The sequence below is a fragment of the Mustela lutreola genome, chromosome 3, assembly GCF_030435805.1.
Source record: "Mustela lutreola isolate mMusLut2 chromosome 3, mMusLut2.pri, whole genome shotgun sequence".
NCBI classification, from domain to species: domain Eukaryota; kingdom Metazoa; phylum Chordata; class Mammalia; order Carnivora; family Mustelidae; genus Mustela; species Mustela lutreola.
The window spans coordinates 71047411-71062577 of NC_081292.1; the positions used below are offsets into that span (position 1 = coordinate 71047411).

General features: G+C 36.5%; 1 protein-coding gene across 1 annotated transcript in view; it reads right to left on the minus strand.

Annotated features, from left to right (window-relative positions):
• NKAIN3 (sodium/potassium transporting ATPase interacting 3) overlaps positions 1-15167 on the minus strand; it is a 624119-nt gene that overhangs the window by 268206 nt on the left and 340746 nt on the right. The window contains exons 3-4 of the mRNA XM_059168851.1: positions 12442-12579; positions 3371-3451 (exon numbers count right to left, since the gene is read on the minus strand). Coding sequence (XP_059024834.1) covers positions 3371-3451; positions 12442-12579 — 219 coding nt within the window. The remainder of the gene's footprint in view (positions 1-3370; positions 3452-12441; positions 12580-15167) is intronic.

The following is a 15167-nucleotide window of genomic DNA, read 5'->3' on the forward strand; positions in this document are numbered from 1 at the left end:
TAATTAATAGTGTTACAGCTGTGAAGTTAATATGCAGATCGGAGGTCCTATCACAAGGGACTGTTACATATTTTTTAAACAAGTCACTCAGTCCTACATTTTTTCCTGTTACAGCATTTGCATAGTAATAAATATACGTCCCGAAGGCTTCGGGATGAGAATCATGATGTCTGTTAATTTCTTCAATAATAATAAAGATGATGATGTTGATGGCAATTATGAGAAACGCTATTTACCGAAACCTCACTCTTTGCCAACCAAGATCCTTTCTAAGTCCTTTATATGCATTATCTTATTTAATACTTTCAACACTTCAGTAAAATTATTTCTGCGGTTTTCCTCAAAGGAAACAGAGACTCCAGGAGATTATGTAAATGCAGACCCATAATTATCGCTGATCCCACCACACATGTACACCTTCCTCAAAAACAATCCAGCAATTTCCTTCAAGTTCTGGAAGATCTGAGGAGAATCAGGACCCTCAAAACCAGTGACAAACACATGATGCACAGCTGATTGGCAGACGAGCTAAAAAGGAGAAAAATATCTGGATGTTGGGATCAAGAATCCCCATGGAGGTGGGGGGGCGCCTGGGTGGCTCAGTCATTAAGCATCTGCCTTAAGCTCAGGAAATGATCCTGGGATTCTGGGCTCGAGCCCCGCATTGGGCTCCCAGCTCAGTGGGAAACCTGCTTCTCCTTCTCCCATTCCCCTGCTTGTGTTCCCTCTCTCACTGCCTCTCTCTCTCTGTTGAATAAAAAATAAAGTCTTAAAAAGAGAAAAAAGAATCCCTATAAGAGCCCAAATGTACAATTGTCCATGCCCACAACAGTGGGCACTAACAGTTAATAAGAATGGTTACGCAGTTCCTATCACCGGAATAACACTGAGAAGAGATAGGGTGGAAATCAATCGGAATCCAGTTTTGGGGAAAAGATCTGTTATTTTAGAATGGATATTTTAGGCAAACAACCAGGCCAAAGGAGACTTCTTTTCGTCTATTCAAGTGGGTAATGCCAAGAAATGCCTTCACAAACTAGCAAGAAATAGCTCTAAAAAAGTACATCCCAGCATATATGGAGAAGGAATTTCTTATAAAAACTGCAGTCCAGTCTGGAAAGGTTGCAGAGGGGCTTGGGTTTGTCAAATGTCCTTAACTCGGTTCAAGTTTTCAGAATAGATTTCCTAAACTGAAACTGAGGCTCAACTGTGGCTAACCAGGGAAGTGTTCCCAGCCTTTGAGGCAGTTACTAGAAGGAGAACAACAGAAAATCTTTGGAGTCATCTATCCTTTTAATGACCTAGAATAGTTGGTTAATTGCCTAATGGTATTTGAGTGCATGATGACATGAGAGACTGGGCCTAGTATATCCGTCGTGTTTAACCTCGCCCCCAAAGAAATGAGAAAGAGAAAAACCCTTAACAGGCATATTGATATTAGAAAGGCAGTTACAAAAAGCAATTTGCTGAAGTTACCTTGCACAGCGGAGGGAAAACAGACTGGTATGGAACAAAGACTGCTATTACCTTCTTACCACTTGCGAGGGTTGTTTTGAAGATCATCTGAGTCACCATAAATGATGGGCTTAGAACAATCCTTCATACCCCACAAGAGTTGATTACCACTACCATGTATCGGCAAACTGGTCCTGTTTTTCTCTCTCACCAAGACTTAACGAGGTTAAATGATTTGCCTAAGGGCCTGTGGTTAATAAGTCCTAAAGACAAGATTTGAGAGAGACTTAGGATTTGAAGTTCAGTTTCCTCTGAGCGTACCATGTTACCAATTCCACAGGATCAGTTTCTTCTGGTCTAATATTTTACCAGAAAATTTGGTTTATATGGAAGAAAATAGAAGAGAATTACTACCCCGTACAGTAATGATTTAAAATGACCATTCAAATTACAAGATATAAAATGCCATGGTTTGAAAAATGCTATGCTTAACTTATTATTCACATTTATTATATTCACAAAATTTGCATTTTAAAATTACTTTATAATCTGCACGTTACAGAAGATAGCAAGGCACTGATTTAAGTACTTTTTTCTGTCTTAAAAATTAGAGATAGAATGTGATTAATAGCACAAATATTAAAGGTAGGTACTTGTGCATTCGTAAAAAAGTCAGTATTAGCAATGTCATTTTTGGCTCCCAGAAACATTTGCCAATGTGAGAAAATGATGACAAGTTCTAATTATAAAGTTATTATAGTGTAGAATCAAGAGTAACCAACTCGGGAGGTTCTGGAGAAAATCTTTCAGGGAGTTTTGCTGCTTAGAGGAATCAAAAACTCTTTGTTACTCTAGTGGACTTCAGTGGAGCCTTACAATTCTGAGTCTGAGCTGGCCTATGCAAATTTCTAAGATCTAAAGCTGCAAATGCTTGTAGGAGACCATTATGTTACGCAGACATTTTCAGACGATCATACAATAGAGTTAAGTGAGCAGACACAGAGTCGATAACGAGAAATCTAAAAAAAGAAACAAAACAAAACACAACAAAAAAACTACAGCTTTCTTATTCTTCTTGTAATTATACTGTTCCATTTCTTCTCTATGATTTCTGCAAATAAAAATTGTGCTGGTTTAAGAGGAAAATGTATGAGACACCCAGCTAGAAACTTTACTCAAGATGCTTTTACATTGGGATGGCCATCAAAAGCTGGTTTTGCAGGAGTCACCGTGAAAATTGTGTGCTCTGCTGACACTAGTCATAGACAGACAGAAATGAGGCTGGTAACATGTTGCATCAAGACAGCTCTCTTCGTCTGAGCAGAATTTCAAGATGCACTTAGTTGTTAGTCAAGTGACCCTCCAACTACACGTATAAGGCTTTCATCCTTTGTCACACTTTTTTTTTTCAGAATTCGTATTGAAGCAAAGATAGCGACTTGTTATTCATATTGATTATATTAACATTTTCATTAATCCCCATTTCCACTTTAAATTATAGGAATGCTCGAAACCATTTATCACTTAATATTTGGGACTGTTGTCATTGTAACATGAAGCCTCTTTAAGCGGGACACGAGGATACACTAAAAGCTGAGTTTCAGTACAGCTTAATAAACCACCATAATGCCAGTTTTGAAATTTTGAAATCCCATTAAATTAACACTCTCCCAAGATCATTCTTTTCTGATCAGTATCCAAACTTATTTTCGATTAGTATTACATTTCTAGAGTTACTTAGATTACTCTCTCTTTCTCTCTCTCTCTCCACACACACACACACACACACACACACACACACACACACACACGGACACACACACACACACTCTATACACACACATACATATAGTCATAATAATTACTTATTAGTGTACTCTTTTTAAAGTGTACTTTAAAAGCATGATAAACTTACCTTAGAGAGTCCACCTACTTCCAAATAAAAGCAGATAATGAACACATTCCAGGTGACCCAGAGGGCAGTCCATACTGTGTACTAGAAAGAAAGGGGGCAAGGGGGAGAAAGAGTTGAAAAAAATGTAGAGATGGAAGTCATGTATACTAAATAAATCAATAATAAAAATATCAATAAGTCTAAGTCTTCTGGGAAGAAGCAGGGTGCATTCAGAAAAGAGTGCTCCTAGATCCTAAGATCTAGAAATTAAAAATCCAATAGTTTCTTCGGCTTTCAGTAGATGCCAATAAAGCTAGATTTATTTTTAAAGTGCTTTGCTGGCTTGCAGATAAAGTTAAATCCAAGTGCTGACTTGATTTCTGTTTTCTGAGTATTAGCTTTTCCAGGGAATACAATTATGCAAATTTTTGTGAGTTATCTGTCTATCTTTTAGTTATAATATTAACCTATCAAGTTTTTAGGAATGTTAGTCAAAACCCGGCACTTCCATATCTCTGAACAAAGACCATGTTTGAAAATAGATGTTTGGAGTAAAATTAACAAACTTCCCTATTGAACAATTTTAGTATGAGTGGAGTGGGTATGTCTCCAAAGCGATCATGTAAAATATTTTTTCAAAATATACAAAAATTAAGAAATGGGATGAAGGATGACCAAACAAATGAGAAATTTCCATAATGGGTTTATACCTTCCAGTCACATCCAACAGACTCTAAACATGATTGCCTTACTGATTAATTGGTTTTATTAGCATAATATGTCTTAGGAAATGACTTTCCTGAGAATATTGGTCAGTCTGAATTAAGGTAGCCTTGGATCAAAACTCATCTGTGGAGAAGGTCTTAGGGCACAATACACCCAATCACGGTTGAAGAAACTGAGATGTACAACTGACATACGGGCTAGCTTGGATGACTGAGGATGGAATTCACTCTGGAAATGTAATACAATGGTTTTCTTATTCATTTTACTGTACCACAAAAATCTATAAATCCTTAATTCCTTAAACAGACATACTAATTAAATTGCTGCTTTTAGCGGTGATTTTAATCATCACATGCTATTGTCAAATTAAAATAATTATTGAAATCATTTCGTTAGCTTATTCTGTGCTGTCTCAAATATAAAATTATGAATTTTAAACATTGTGTAAAATGCCACGTTCCTATCGGAAACCTTATCAAAAGCTTTTAACTATTCATAAAATTTAATTTATGTTTTGTATCTTTCTGTCATTTATGATTTTTAAAAGGCTTTCAAAATAATCTCATGTAGGTGCAAAGTTTTATAAGTGGTTACCTTTGATGTCGCATCATCTTTTGTGAAGGGGGTTTTACTTTTGTTATGTTATGAATAATAATAATAATAATAATATTAATTATTATTATTATTATTATTATGAGTTAAGGTTCCAAAATCACTGGAAATTTAAAGAATGGCAAGTAAGTTAAATCATTAACACAAATTAAAATATACAGTGAGGTTTTTGGTATTTGTAGATATTGTTGATGCTGCCAGTATTTTCTGTTAGTAAAGTCTTCTGATGTGAATGGGGTTAGACAGTTTTTAAAATGTGCCAAGTGCCTTGAAATACACTTTTATAAGTCACAAAATGTTCCTATGAATAGTGAAAATAGCTAATCTTCATCCTCAACTTTTTGCAAACTGATCAAGTCACAATAACCACAACAAATTTTAAAGCTGTTGCTAATCGGTATCTGACATTTTTCCTTCTAAATTAATCTCATTATGAGTCCATCAGAATGAGAGAACAGTGAAGACTGCTAAGTCATGAGAAAAAAAGCCAATGATAAAGGTTAAGTAAAGACATAAAAAAAGGTAAGACTAACATAAGGAAATAAATAAAAGTAATTGCAAAGCTATATGATTATTAATTATTAGGACAGAGAACTTAGACGTTTAAGTATTCTTTTAAAAAAGATAATCCACTCATGGTTTTAACAAATACATGATAAAATAAATCTGTTTAAAAATCACTGCACTGACTCAGTGACTGAAGTGATTCATGCCACTTGTGAACCTTCAAAGATAAAATTATCAGGCTGAGTAGATTCCAAATGTCAGCTGCTAATTCCTAACAATAACATGAGCTATTATTCTGCTGCTTTCTATGTTCTTGGTACTGTGTTAAGCACTTTCTATGTTCCTGGAACTGTGCTAAGTACTTGATATTGATCAGGTTATTCAGCCATCACTCTAAATCAAGCAAGAGAGAAATCATTTGATCACCTACTTAGTGTCATAGCTGGAAGAGGAGCTCTAACGTTCTGACTTCAGAGCTGAGATCCTTAAGTATGACGTGATAGGTTTCATTTTAAAAGATCTTAGGCACAGGACCATGGAACAATTTAGAAGTACTACTTCACCAAATTTTGCAACTCATCAAGTGACCAATTCACCAAATTGTCAGTTTTTAAAAAATTAGTTTCATTTATATAATTCTGCAGCTGGCGATGTACTTGAATAACAATTTATTTTGCACTTGGCAACTAATGTGTTTTGCATGATATAAACATTATGTTTTTTTAAAAGCCATACTGTAAGCTTCTTTCTTCTGATATTGGTTTGTTCACAACAAAAAGTATTTGTATGAATGAGTTTTGGACAGTTATGACATGAAAACGATATATGTCAGCCTGCACTGGAGACACAAGCCTCTACATAGAGATATAGGGAAAGCGATACAAACACATCCATAGGCATTTACCTATACAGGAAGTATTAAGACAACATATGTATTCTTTTTCTTAAAGATTTATTTATTTATGAGAGAGAGAGAGCGTGAGCAAGTAGGGGGAGGGGCAGATGGAAAGAATCTTCAAGTAGACTCCTCGCTGAGTGCAGAGCCAGACATGGGGCTCTATCCAATGACCCATGAGGTCATGACCTGAGCTGCATCCAAGAGTCGGACATTCAACCCACTGAGCCATGCAGGCACCCCAATATATGTATTCTTTTTGACATGGGTTATTTTATTTATAATTCAACTGAAATAAGAATTAAAAAGGAAATGACTCCATTTTTAAGAAATACCTTCTGGTTATCATAGAGCATGCTTATATGCTCATATATCCAGATACATATACTTGCAGTATAGAAAACAACTTCCCAATATATATAAAAAATTACTCTGTATAATTATCTAGCTACCTATTTATTTGTTGTACTTTGCCTATGTTCAGTACACATATTTTAAATCCTAATTTACATAAATAAAGCCTAGAAGATGAAACAAAAAATGTCCGTGTGTTTTAAGTAGCTTCCTGAATATTTCATGGTCTTACAAAGATAGTTCAGTGTTTTTTTTAAGGGAAATGAATTTTGGAAGTCTTGCAGTCTATTTCTTCCTCATTGAGCAATTAGTCTATAACATGAATTATTTTTACTTCCTGAGCTTGTTTTCCAATTACCAGAAAGAACATTTTTTCATTTATTCACATGTGCATCAATCAGATACAGTATTATGCACAATATGTTAGACTTGGGATTTTAAAAAGTAGGTTTCTTGCTCACTCATTGTTCTAACAGTTTCTGGATTTTAGTATTCATTTCCAGAAGAACTTGAGAATAATGTGCTGTCCCCTTCATTTTAATTGCTCCAAAAGCAGAGTGAAAGCAAAAAAAGATATATTGAACAGTTCAGTCATTTACCAAGCACTTTGTGTTCGGTTATGTTAAGCAAGTCACATACTTTACATAATATAATTCTTAAAGACAATCTGAATCAGGTTTTTACATATGAGGTTAATTATGGGACAAATAAAGTAAATTAATGTCCCAAGACTTCATACCCAATATTTGGTGGAGGGGATATAATATAGGACCAATAAATGGAAAATGGACACTTTTTAAATTTTATTTTTTCAGTGTTCCAAGATTCATTGTTCATGCACCACACCCAGTGCTCCATGCAATCCGTGCCCTCCTTAATACCCACCACCAGGCTCACCCAACCCCCTACCTCCAACCCTGTAAAACCCTCGGTTTGTTTCTCAGAGTCCACAGTCTCTCGGGATTCGTCTCTCCTTAACTGTCATGCTGAGCAGTAGCTCAGGAAGGAGGTTTATGATGACATAGCAGGGAATTTTCCCCATAACAATTCAAATTACACAAGTTCTTGTTTGCACCTGAGCTTTCTGCATAAAAGTGCCAATAACTAAACTGTGGACCTAGCAAATTAATTTGGCTTTCTTTCTAATTTTTTAAAAGCAGTTTTGAATTAATTTCCAAAGTTGGTATTTATACAAAAAAAAATTTAATTAGCTAATGCTTTTGCATTTAAATTAATTTAAAACTGCCTAATTCAATTACTGCCCATGAAATAACAGATTTAAATAATCCTAAGGTAGAATCTCATTTTGGGATGTCTATGTAAGATTTTAAAATATTTGATATCGGAATAAACAGACAGGAAGAAACAGTTGATTCTAGAACAGTACTTTATGTTTTCTGCTTCATTTTGTCTATAGTGAAAGAAACACAAAAGATGTATTCAAACCCTACAACTGACCTTGGTATTCACTAAATCGACATCTATGTAGATAGATAGATGGATAGATAGATATCTCATACCTTGTACCTATGCTAAAATAAATTTCAATCAGTAAAAAGTACCATATGACAAAGTTGTTTTGGTGTTCTAAAAGTAAATATAACAATAACAAACTGCATCTTATCTGTAGTGATACAGATATCCAGTGCTAACTGGATAGTGATACTATCCAGAGTGGAATTACTATTCTTTTGTTTTGTGATTGGCTGCATTTTTCTAATAGTCTTTGCTATAGGACCTCCTCAAATACAGTGGCAGGAGTCCACAACACTCTATTGCTTTAAAAAAAAAAAAAAGAGTAGTAAGTCAACTAATGGTAGGTGAAGGCAGAGCAGCACATATCACATATCATGTAAATCCTCAGTTGATCTCAAATTGAGATAAAAAAGACAGTAAGGCCAGTTTCTCTAATTGAACTCTTGTAGGTATGTTCTGAGATAAGAAATCACTGTCCAGTCCATTCTATAAAGTAATCTCATCCAATAGACTTTAATTCATTTATTCCTTGTTTATTCAAGTATAAGTATTTTTAAAGCCCCATGCATACCAAGAGAGACCTAGAATACAGCAACAGGTAGGAGCAGTGAGCCTGCCAGCAGGACACGGGTGAATGGAGCGAGACAGGAGAGAAGCGAGGGTTGTTGCTGTGCAGAGAGCTAGTGTGGAAGGTGTCACCAGGATCCACGGGAGTGGATGTTACCCTGGAGTGGGTGCTCGGCAAGGCTCCTAAGAGGTGACCATTCAGTGGAAGCAATAAGAGTTTTCCAAGAGGGCAAGGAGAGTAGGGCATTCCAGGCAGAAAGTACAGTGTATGCAAACAGAGGAGGCAAGGAAACAGCATGTGGTCTTTAGAAAACACAATAGCTGCTATGAGGTAGGGAAGTGGGGAGGGCAGAAGAGGTAAGCAAAGGAGCAGTTTTTATGAGCTTTGATTTTCCATGCTAGGAAGTCAGAAGTTTGCCAATAGACACTGTAGAGGTTGTTCTGAGTGGTCCTTTACCATAACCATTTTCATAAAGGTGATTAATTCTTTAAATTCAGCTGTGGTAAACCCTGTTTGTTGTCAGAAATGGCAGTAACTTACCATATGAATTTCAGTGCTCCAAAACGACTCTTAACTTGGAAATGGATTACGTTTAACTGGCATTACGGATGATGGTTTCAGCCAACAAAGGACGCTGATACTAAGAATACTGCAGGTGAATTGGAGAGAAAATCTCCTTCAATCAAAAAGCTCTCTCCCTGCTCAGTGAAACTTCAGTATGAATTTCTTCTGATCCAAGACTCCTCTCATTGCCACTGAAAAGCTGGTGCCTCCCGAGGCACCTCTTGATTAACATGGCATAATATGCCATATTTGTTTTCTGACTTTTTCATACTAGAGTTAATCCCTGGCCACCAGTGGTAGATTCAAACCAAAGCATTCATGGAAACAACTCAGGGATGAGCTGCCCGTGGTGTGAAGAAGGTAACATGGCCTAGCCATCCTCCCAATAACAACTTGATCTTCCCATAAAAGGGACACTTTGTGAACAGATTGCCCATGCTTGTGGATTAAGGATTCTTCAACCATTTCTCCCAAATGGACAATTTATACCCATGTTAGAACAAGAGGCAATCTGGAATCCCATACAGGTGACAATATTCTGTGATCAGCTGAGGTGGCAGGGCAGGATCCTTTTCAATATCAAAATTTATACCATGATGCTACCATATCATCTGGAATCTGGTGGCTAAATGTAATATAATAATCATGATAAATCAACTTCAAGAACCTGACAGTACACATCCAGTTCTGCCACTTAACTACCTGGCCTCCTGAGGTTGGTCACTTAACATTTCCTTGTCTGTAAAATTAGGAATGCTGACACATACCCATAGGTATTTGTGAGAATTAAATCCAACAGCATCTTTGGTGTGGAGGGCTTTCCCACCAACTCATTGCTTTCTGGGATATGTTCTGTCCTGGGATACGTTCTTAAGTAAGATAGCAAACAAACAAACAAACAAACGGTAGAAATCTGATTGGCATCCACATTAAAAGAGAAATTCAACATGAGTAAAACCATGGATAGTTTTTCTAATAGATTTTTACTGAAGACACTTAAAGATCTAAATCCTCCTCCTCTTATGCCCAAGAGGGAAAAGGGAGAGGGGGAAGAAAAGAAAAGACACCAGAGAAAGAGTGACACCAGTTCTATCATGAATGAACTCTGAATGGATAAACAACTACATGGGGAAAACAATAAATGAGTATTTACTGAGCATCCAGTACGTTCCATGTTCTCAAAGAACACTGCCTTGTGGGAGGACATAAGTGTGAACCAATTATAAAACATGCTCAAGACATAGAACAAGAGTGATTAACTACTGATCAACCCAAACAATCCTTGCGTAGAACGAAGGAAGTGTGCTCCAGTCCCTGGAGGACCGCAGGGCTATAAGGGCGAGAGGCTGGAGAAGCGGGTAGAAGCAGGATGCAGGACGTGGAAGTGTACAAACTCTCAGCCCTGTCACCCTTCTCATGGCCCTTTTACAATCTTTTCATCACCTCCTGAGACCCCGGGTCTGTATTTGATCACCAGCATAGCCCACACTTAACACAATGCCAAACACATGGCAGAAACTTGATAAATAGTATTTGAATGAATACGTTAATGAAGAAAAGGAGGAAGAAAGTTAATAAAGAAGGGAGGTAGATGCACCTGGCTGGCTTAGTCGGAAGAGCATGCAACTTGATCCCAGGGTCATGAGTTTGAGCCCCGTATAGGATGTAAAGTTTACTTAAGTAAATAAATTTTTTTTTTTTTTTTTAAAGGGAGGGTAGGAAGGGGCGAGGAAGGAAAGGAGGGAGAGAGGACGGACTACCTGTGAGATCCATGCTCGGTCAGGTCAGCCAAGGATATTCTTAGATTTATCTTGCTAAGAGCTAGTGAAGTGTTTTAAGCCCATGATTTAGGGAAAATGCAAAGGACATACTGGAAGGTAGGAAGGCTGAAAGCAGGCAAGAAGTCCAGTTCCCGGAAAGAAAAGGCAGAAGCCTCAACAGTAGCTGTGTGAGAGTGCGCGGAGCTAGTATGTGGAGAGTACTACCAACAGGACCAGGTAATGGCCCTAATGTGCGCCAACAGCTTCATTACAGAGAGGTAACTGGCTTTCCAGCTCCCTGGCATTTGGGGCTTCCGCGGAACACCAAAATCATAAAATATAAAGTCTGCGGTGAGTAAAAGTGCTGTGTTTACAGTAACAAACTAGAAAACAGAATCCAGTATGATAGTTTGCTATTACGCATTTTGAAGTGTTTTATGCTACAAATCCAAGTGCATGAGAAACCGTTCTAGCAGATTATACATGCCTTAGCAGAGAATCTAGCAGATTATACATGCCTTCCCTCTGAGAAGAAGAGTAAGGCAGAAATTGTTCAGTCCCCGCAGCTGGCTGGGTGATACCAAACTCTCTTAACACCCGGGCAGCCAATTTGAGTTCAGAGTCGCTGTGGGTCACTTCAGTGATGTGGGGAAAGATACAAAAAACCAGTTGGAGATTCGAAATAGAGAATTAACGTATTCACAGAAAAATGCATAGCTTTATTCTTTCCATAGTTGTGCCTGGATTAAATCGAAATTGAAAGAGGGCATATGTTTAAGTCTAGGGTTTTTTTCTAGTGAGGCAATGTCACCGCATTGCAAGAAAATACTAATTCTTCTGAACATGGTATATATATATTTAGGCTTAATAAGTATTTTAGGTATGTTATTCTTCGTTACAATCACTTATATAGGCTTAATTCTCAGAACTTTACACATGTAGCCTAAAACACTGCCTTCTTTTTAGAAAACAAATTACTGTGAATAACTCCCATTTAATTGTGGAACACAGTATACATGTCATTAAACTGTCCTGCAATGGAGAGTGTGCTGACCATGTTTGGTGTAGTTAGAGTATGGAATTAACATTTCAAATTTATCTTAACAAAATGGAGACAAGTTCAATGATATAAAGTATGAAATACATTAGGGATGAGTACTAAATAACTTTCAGTACAAGCATTTGTAATGCCCTAAATCATTTAAAATTAAGTTATATTACTGTTATCCGTAAATAGTTATGGTTATGAAGGTTTGCTTTTTAGTGACATACATCATGGAAATGGTAGTTAACGTACATTTATGTCTCATCGTGACATCTGGACCACAGCCAGACCTCCTACTCTATCCAAACCTTTTTTTTGATTTTCCTTATGAAACTTGAATTCACTGTTACATGCTGTCTTGATCTATGTGTCTCGTGTTCACACTCATGTTGCTTTGATCTCACTGTAAGCATTCACTGAGTCATTTTCCCACAGATTAGCATCTCCAAACAGAATTCAATACCTAAAGGCTTGAACAACAATGCCACATCATATCCAAGGGAATAACTTAACGATATTTCATTAACCTCCATTTAGTAGTTTTGTAGCACTTATTGCAAGATACAGGATAAAAATAAAACTTACCACCACAATATATCGAGGTCTGTACTGAATAGTTCCAAACAAACCCAATATGACGACTATTATATGTAGAAAATTTCCAAGAATTGGTGCCCACTGGAAGCCAAGGAAGTCAAAAATTTGCCTCTCCAAGGCTGAGAGCTGAAATAAAGCAAAGGAAGTCCATTAGCATCTAATCCAAGCATTGTCACACCATTTTAATATTTATTTCATGCCTAGAGAAAGCTGCCTAGTCAATTTCAATCACACTCATGGACATCATCATCACTAGAGTTGTGACACCCATTTCATGTACTATTTTATGCAACTTCTCTCAGAAAATATGCTAAGATAACTTTGAGGTTATAAAGTACAAAGAGATTTTAAACCTATCCAGAGAACTTGACATATGCTCCTTAAATCATTTTCTCAGTAGAAAATTCAGGAAGATATTTTAGAGTATCATATTCTATGATATAAGTTCATCCATTTAAAAAAATATATATATATTTTTTAATTTGAGAGAGAGAGAGAGAGTTCAGGTGTGCTCGTGCGGGAAGGGGAGAGCAGAGGGAGAAGCAGACTCTTCTTCTTCTGCTTCTCTCACTCAAGAGGGATCTTGAGGGATCCAGACGTGGGACTCAATCCCAGGCTCTTAGATCATGACTTGAGCCAAAGGCAGCCACTTAACTAACTGAAACACCAAGACACCCTGAGTTCATAATTTTTCAAAAGATTTTATTTATTTATTTATTTGAGAGAGAGAGAGAGAGTGTGGGCACCCAGAAGAAGGGGGGAGGGCAGCGGGGGAGGGACAACAGACTTCATACTGAGCAAGGAGCCTGATGTGACTTGATCCCAGGGTCCTGATGAAGGCAAATGTTAATTGACTGAGCCACACAGGCGCCCACCTAGTTCATCATTTTTTTTTTTTTAAATAAAATGATTGGCTTAATATAGCACACTTGGAACAATAACTACAGGCTTGAATGCTAGAAGTGGTATGATTTTGGAAAACAAGCAAACAAACAAACAAAATAAAACCCAAATCTCCCACTCATCCCTGCCTTCTTGTAAGAAATATAGATTACCAAATGTATTTGGTTTCTTTGCTTTCATTAGTCCATCATGGATGATAATGACTAACCACTTTTTCATAATGAAGCTTAGTGATTTATTTAGTTCTGGACTCATAGCTCCCATGTAAAACTAAGTTAAATAATTCTTTTGGATCATATTTTATTGAGATCATATATGAGAATTCATCCTAGATTAGGCAAAATCCATTTTGAATAGAGAATTAAAAATTACGGGACCATTACAATTGTAGACATGCCACAGTTTATTACATTTGCATTATATACAATTACATTTTAATCAATTATACACTGTATTAAAACTTACACTTAAATAATTTGTGTATGATTGATGAAACAGAAGAATTTCATATAGTTCAGTGAATGTCAAAAATATCATTATCCTATTAAAATAATATTTATTGTATTGGATATCTAAAAATTTTATAGTTCCACCTGCTGTATTTGGACACTAATTTTATACCTTTCAGGCATTTTTCTAAATTTACTTTGATAAAATAGTAATTCTAATAAAATGGTCCAACAAATAGCTATGTTGATGGCACTAGAAACTGCAGGTTTGAAATGAAAATGGTACCCTAGGTATTTTTCTAGTTAGGTGGCAGGTGTATGCCTGAATAGCTTTAATTTCCATGGACATAAAGAAATGTCCTCCATCCAGAAAGCTGAATTTACCTTGGTTAAAATTCACCTTCAGCAAGCTGTGGAGGAGAAGAGAAATGAGCAAATGCCTAAAGACAACCACACCAGAACCACATTCATTTCATGGGCATTTCCTGATCATCAAGTGATCTGTCACCATCCCCTGCTCACACAAATGAGAGGATGCACAGAAATGGCTAAAACGCGAAATAATCTAAGGAAGGTATGAAGCAGCACCATGTTTTCAATCCAGTTTGTCTGTTCGTGACTCTAATTAGTTCCCTGGAACCTTCCCCTAAAAATGTAGCATTTTATTTATTGGCCCATCAGCGATGTAAATATGCAGTTTTTTATGTCCAAACAGGATGGATGTGCTCAGATAAAAAAGAAAGCCTGAAGAGCAGCTGCAGGCAATTTATTCTGAAAAGCAACCCTATTTTAAAGCTGTCGCGCATCACAAAAACCTTTAAAGTGAACTTTTCAAACAGAGAAAAATCCATTTTCTTTTCTGTCAGAAGATGCATGGACAGCATTCTCTTTTATGATATTAAAGAAAACACACATAATGAAAGAGAAGCTGAATTAACACCACTTATTAGAAAATCTGCTTTCTTTCTTGAAGACAGTATATCTATTAAGTTTGTTCTCTGATAACTTACTTAAAAATGGATTCAGGTGGCTTGAAATAAGAGCACAACTGAAAGGTCAGAAAAAGTCTAAACAGGGCGGGGATCATATCGAGAATTAAAAGAAAGGCAGCTTTAACGACTATTAGAGCCAAGAAGAGTAGGTTTCAGTAGTTGACCCTGAACAACACGGGTTTGAACTGCACGGGTTCTTAGATGAGAATTTTTTTTATAAGTACAGGATGGCACTGTAAGTGTATTTTCTTTTATGATTTTCTTAGTAACATTTTCTTTTCTCTAGCTTACATATAAGAATACAATATATAATATGCAAAATATACAAAATATGTGTTAATTGACTGTTTTCATTATTGTAAGCCTTCCA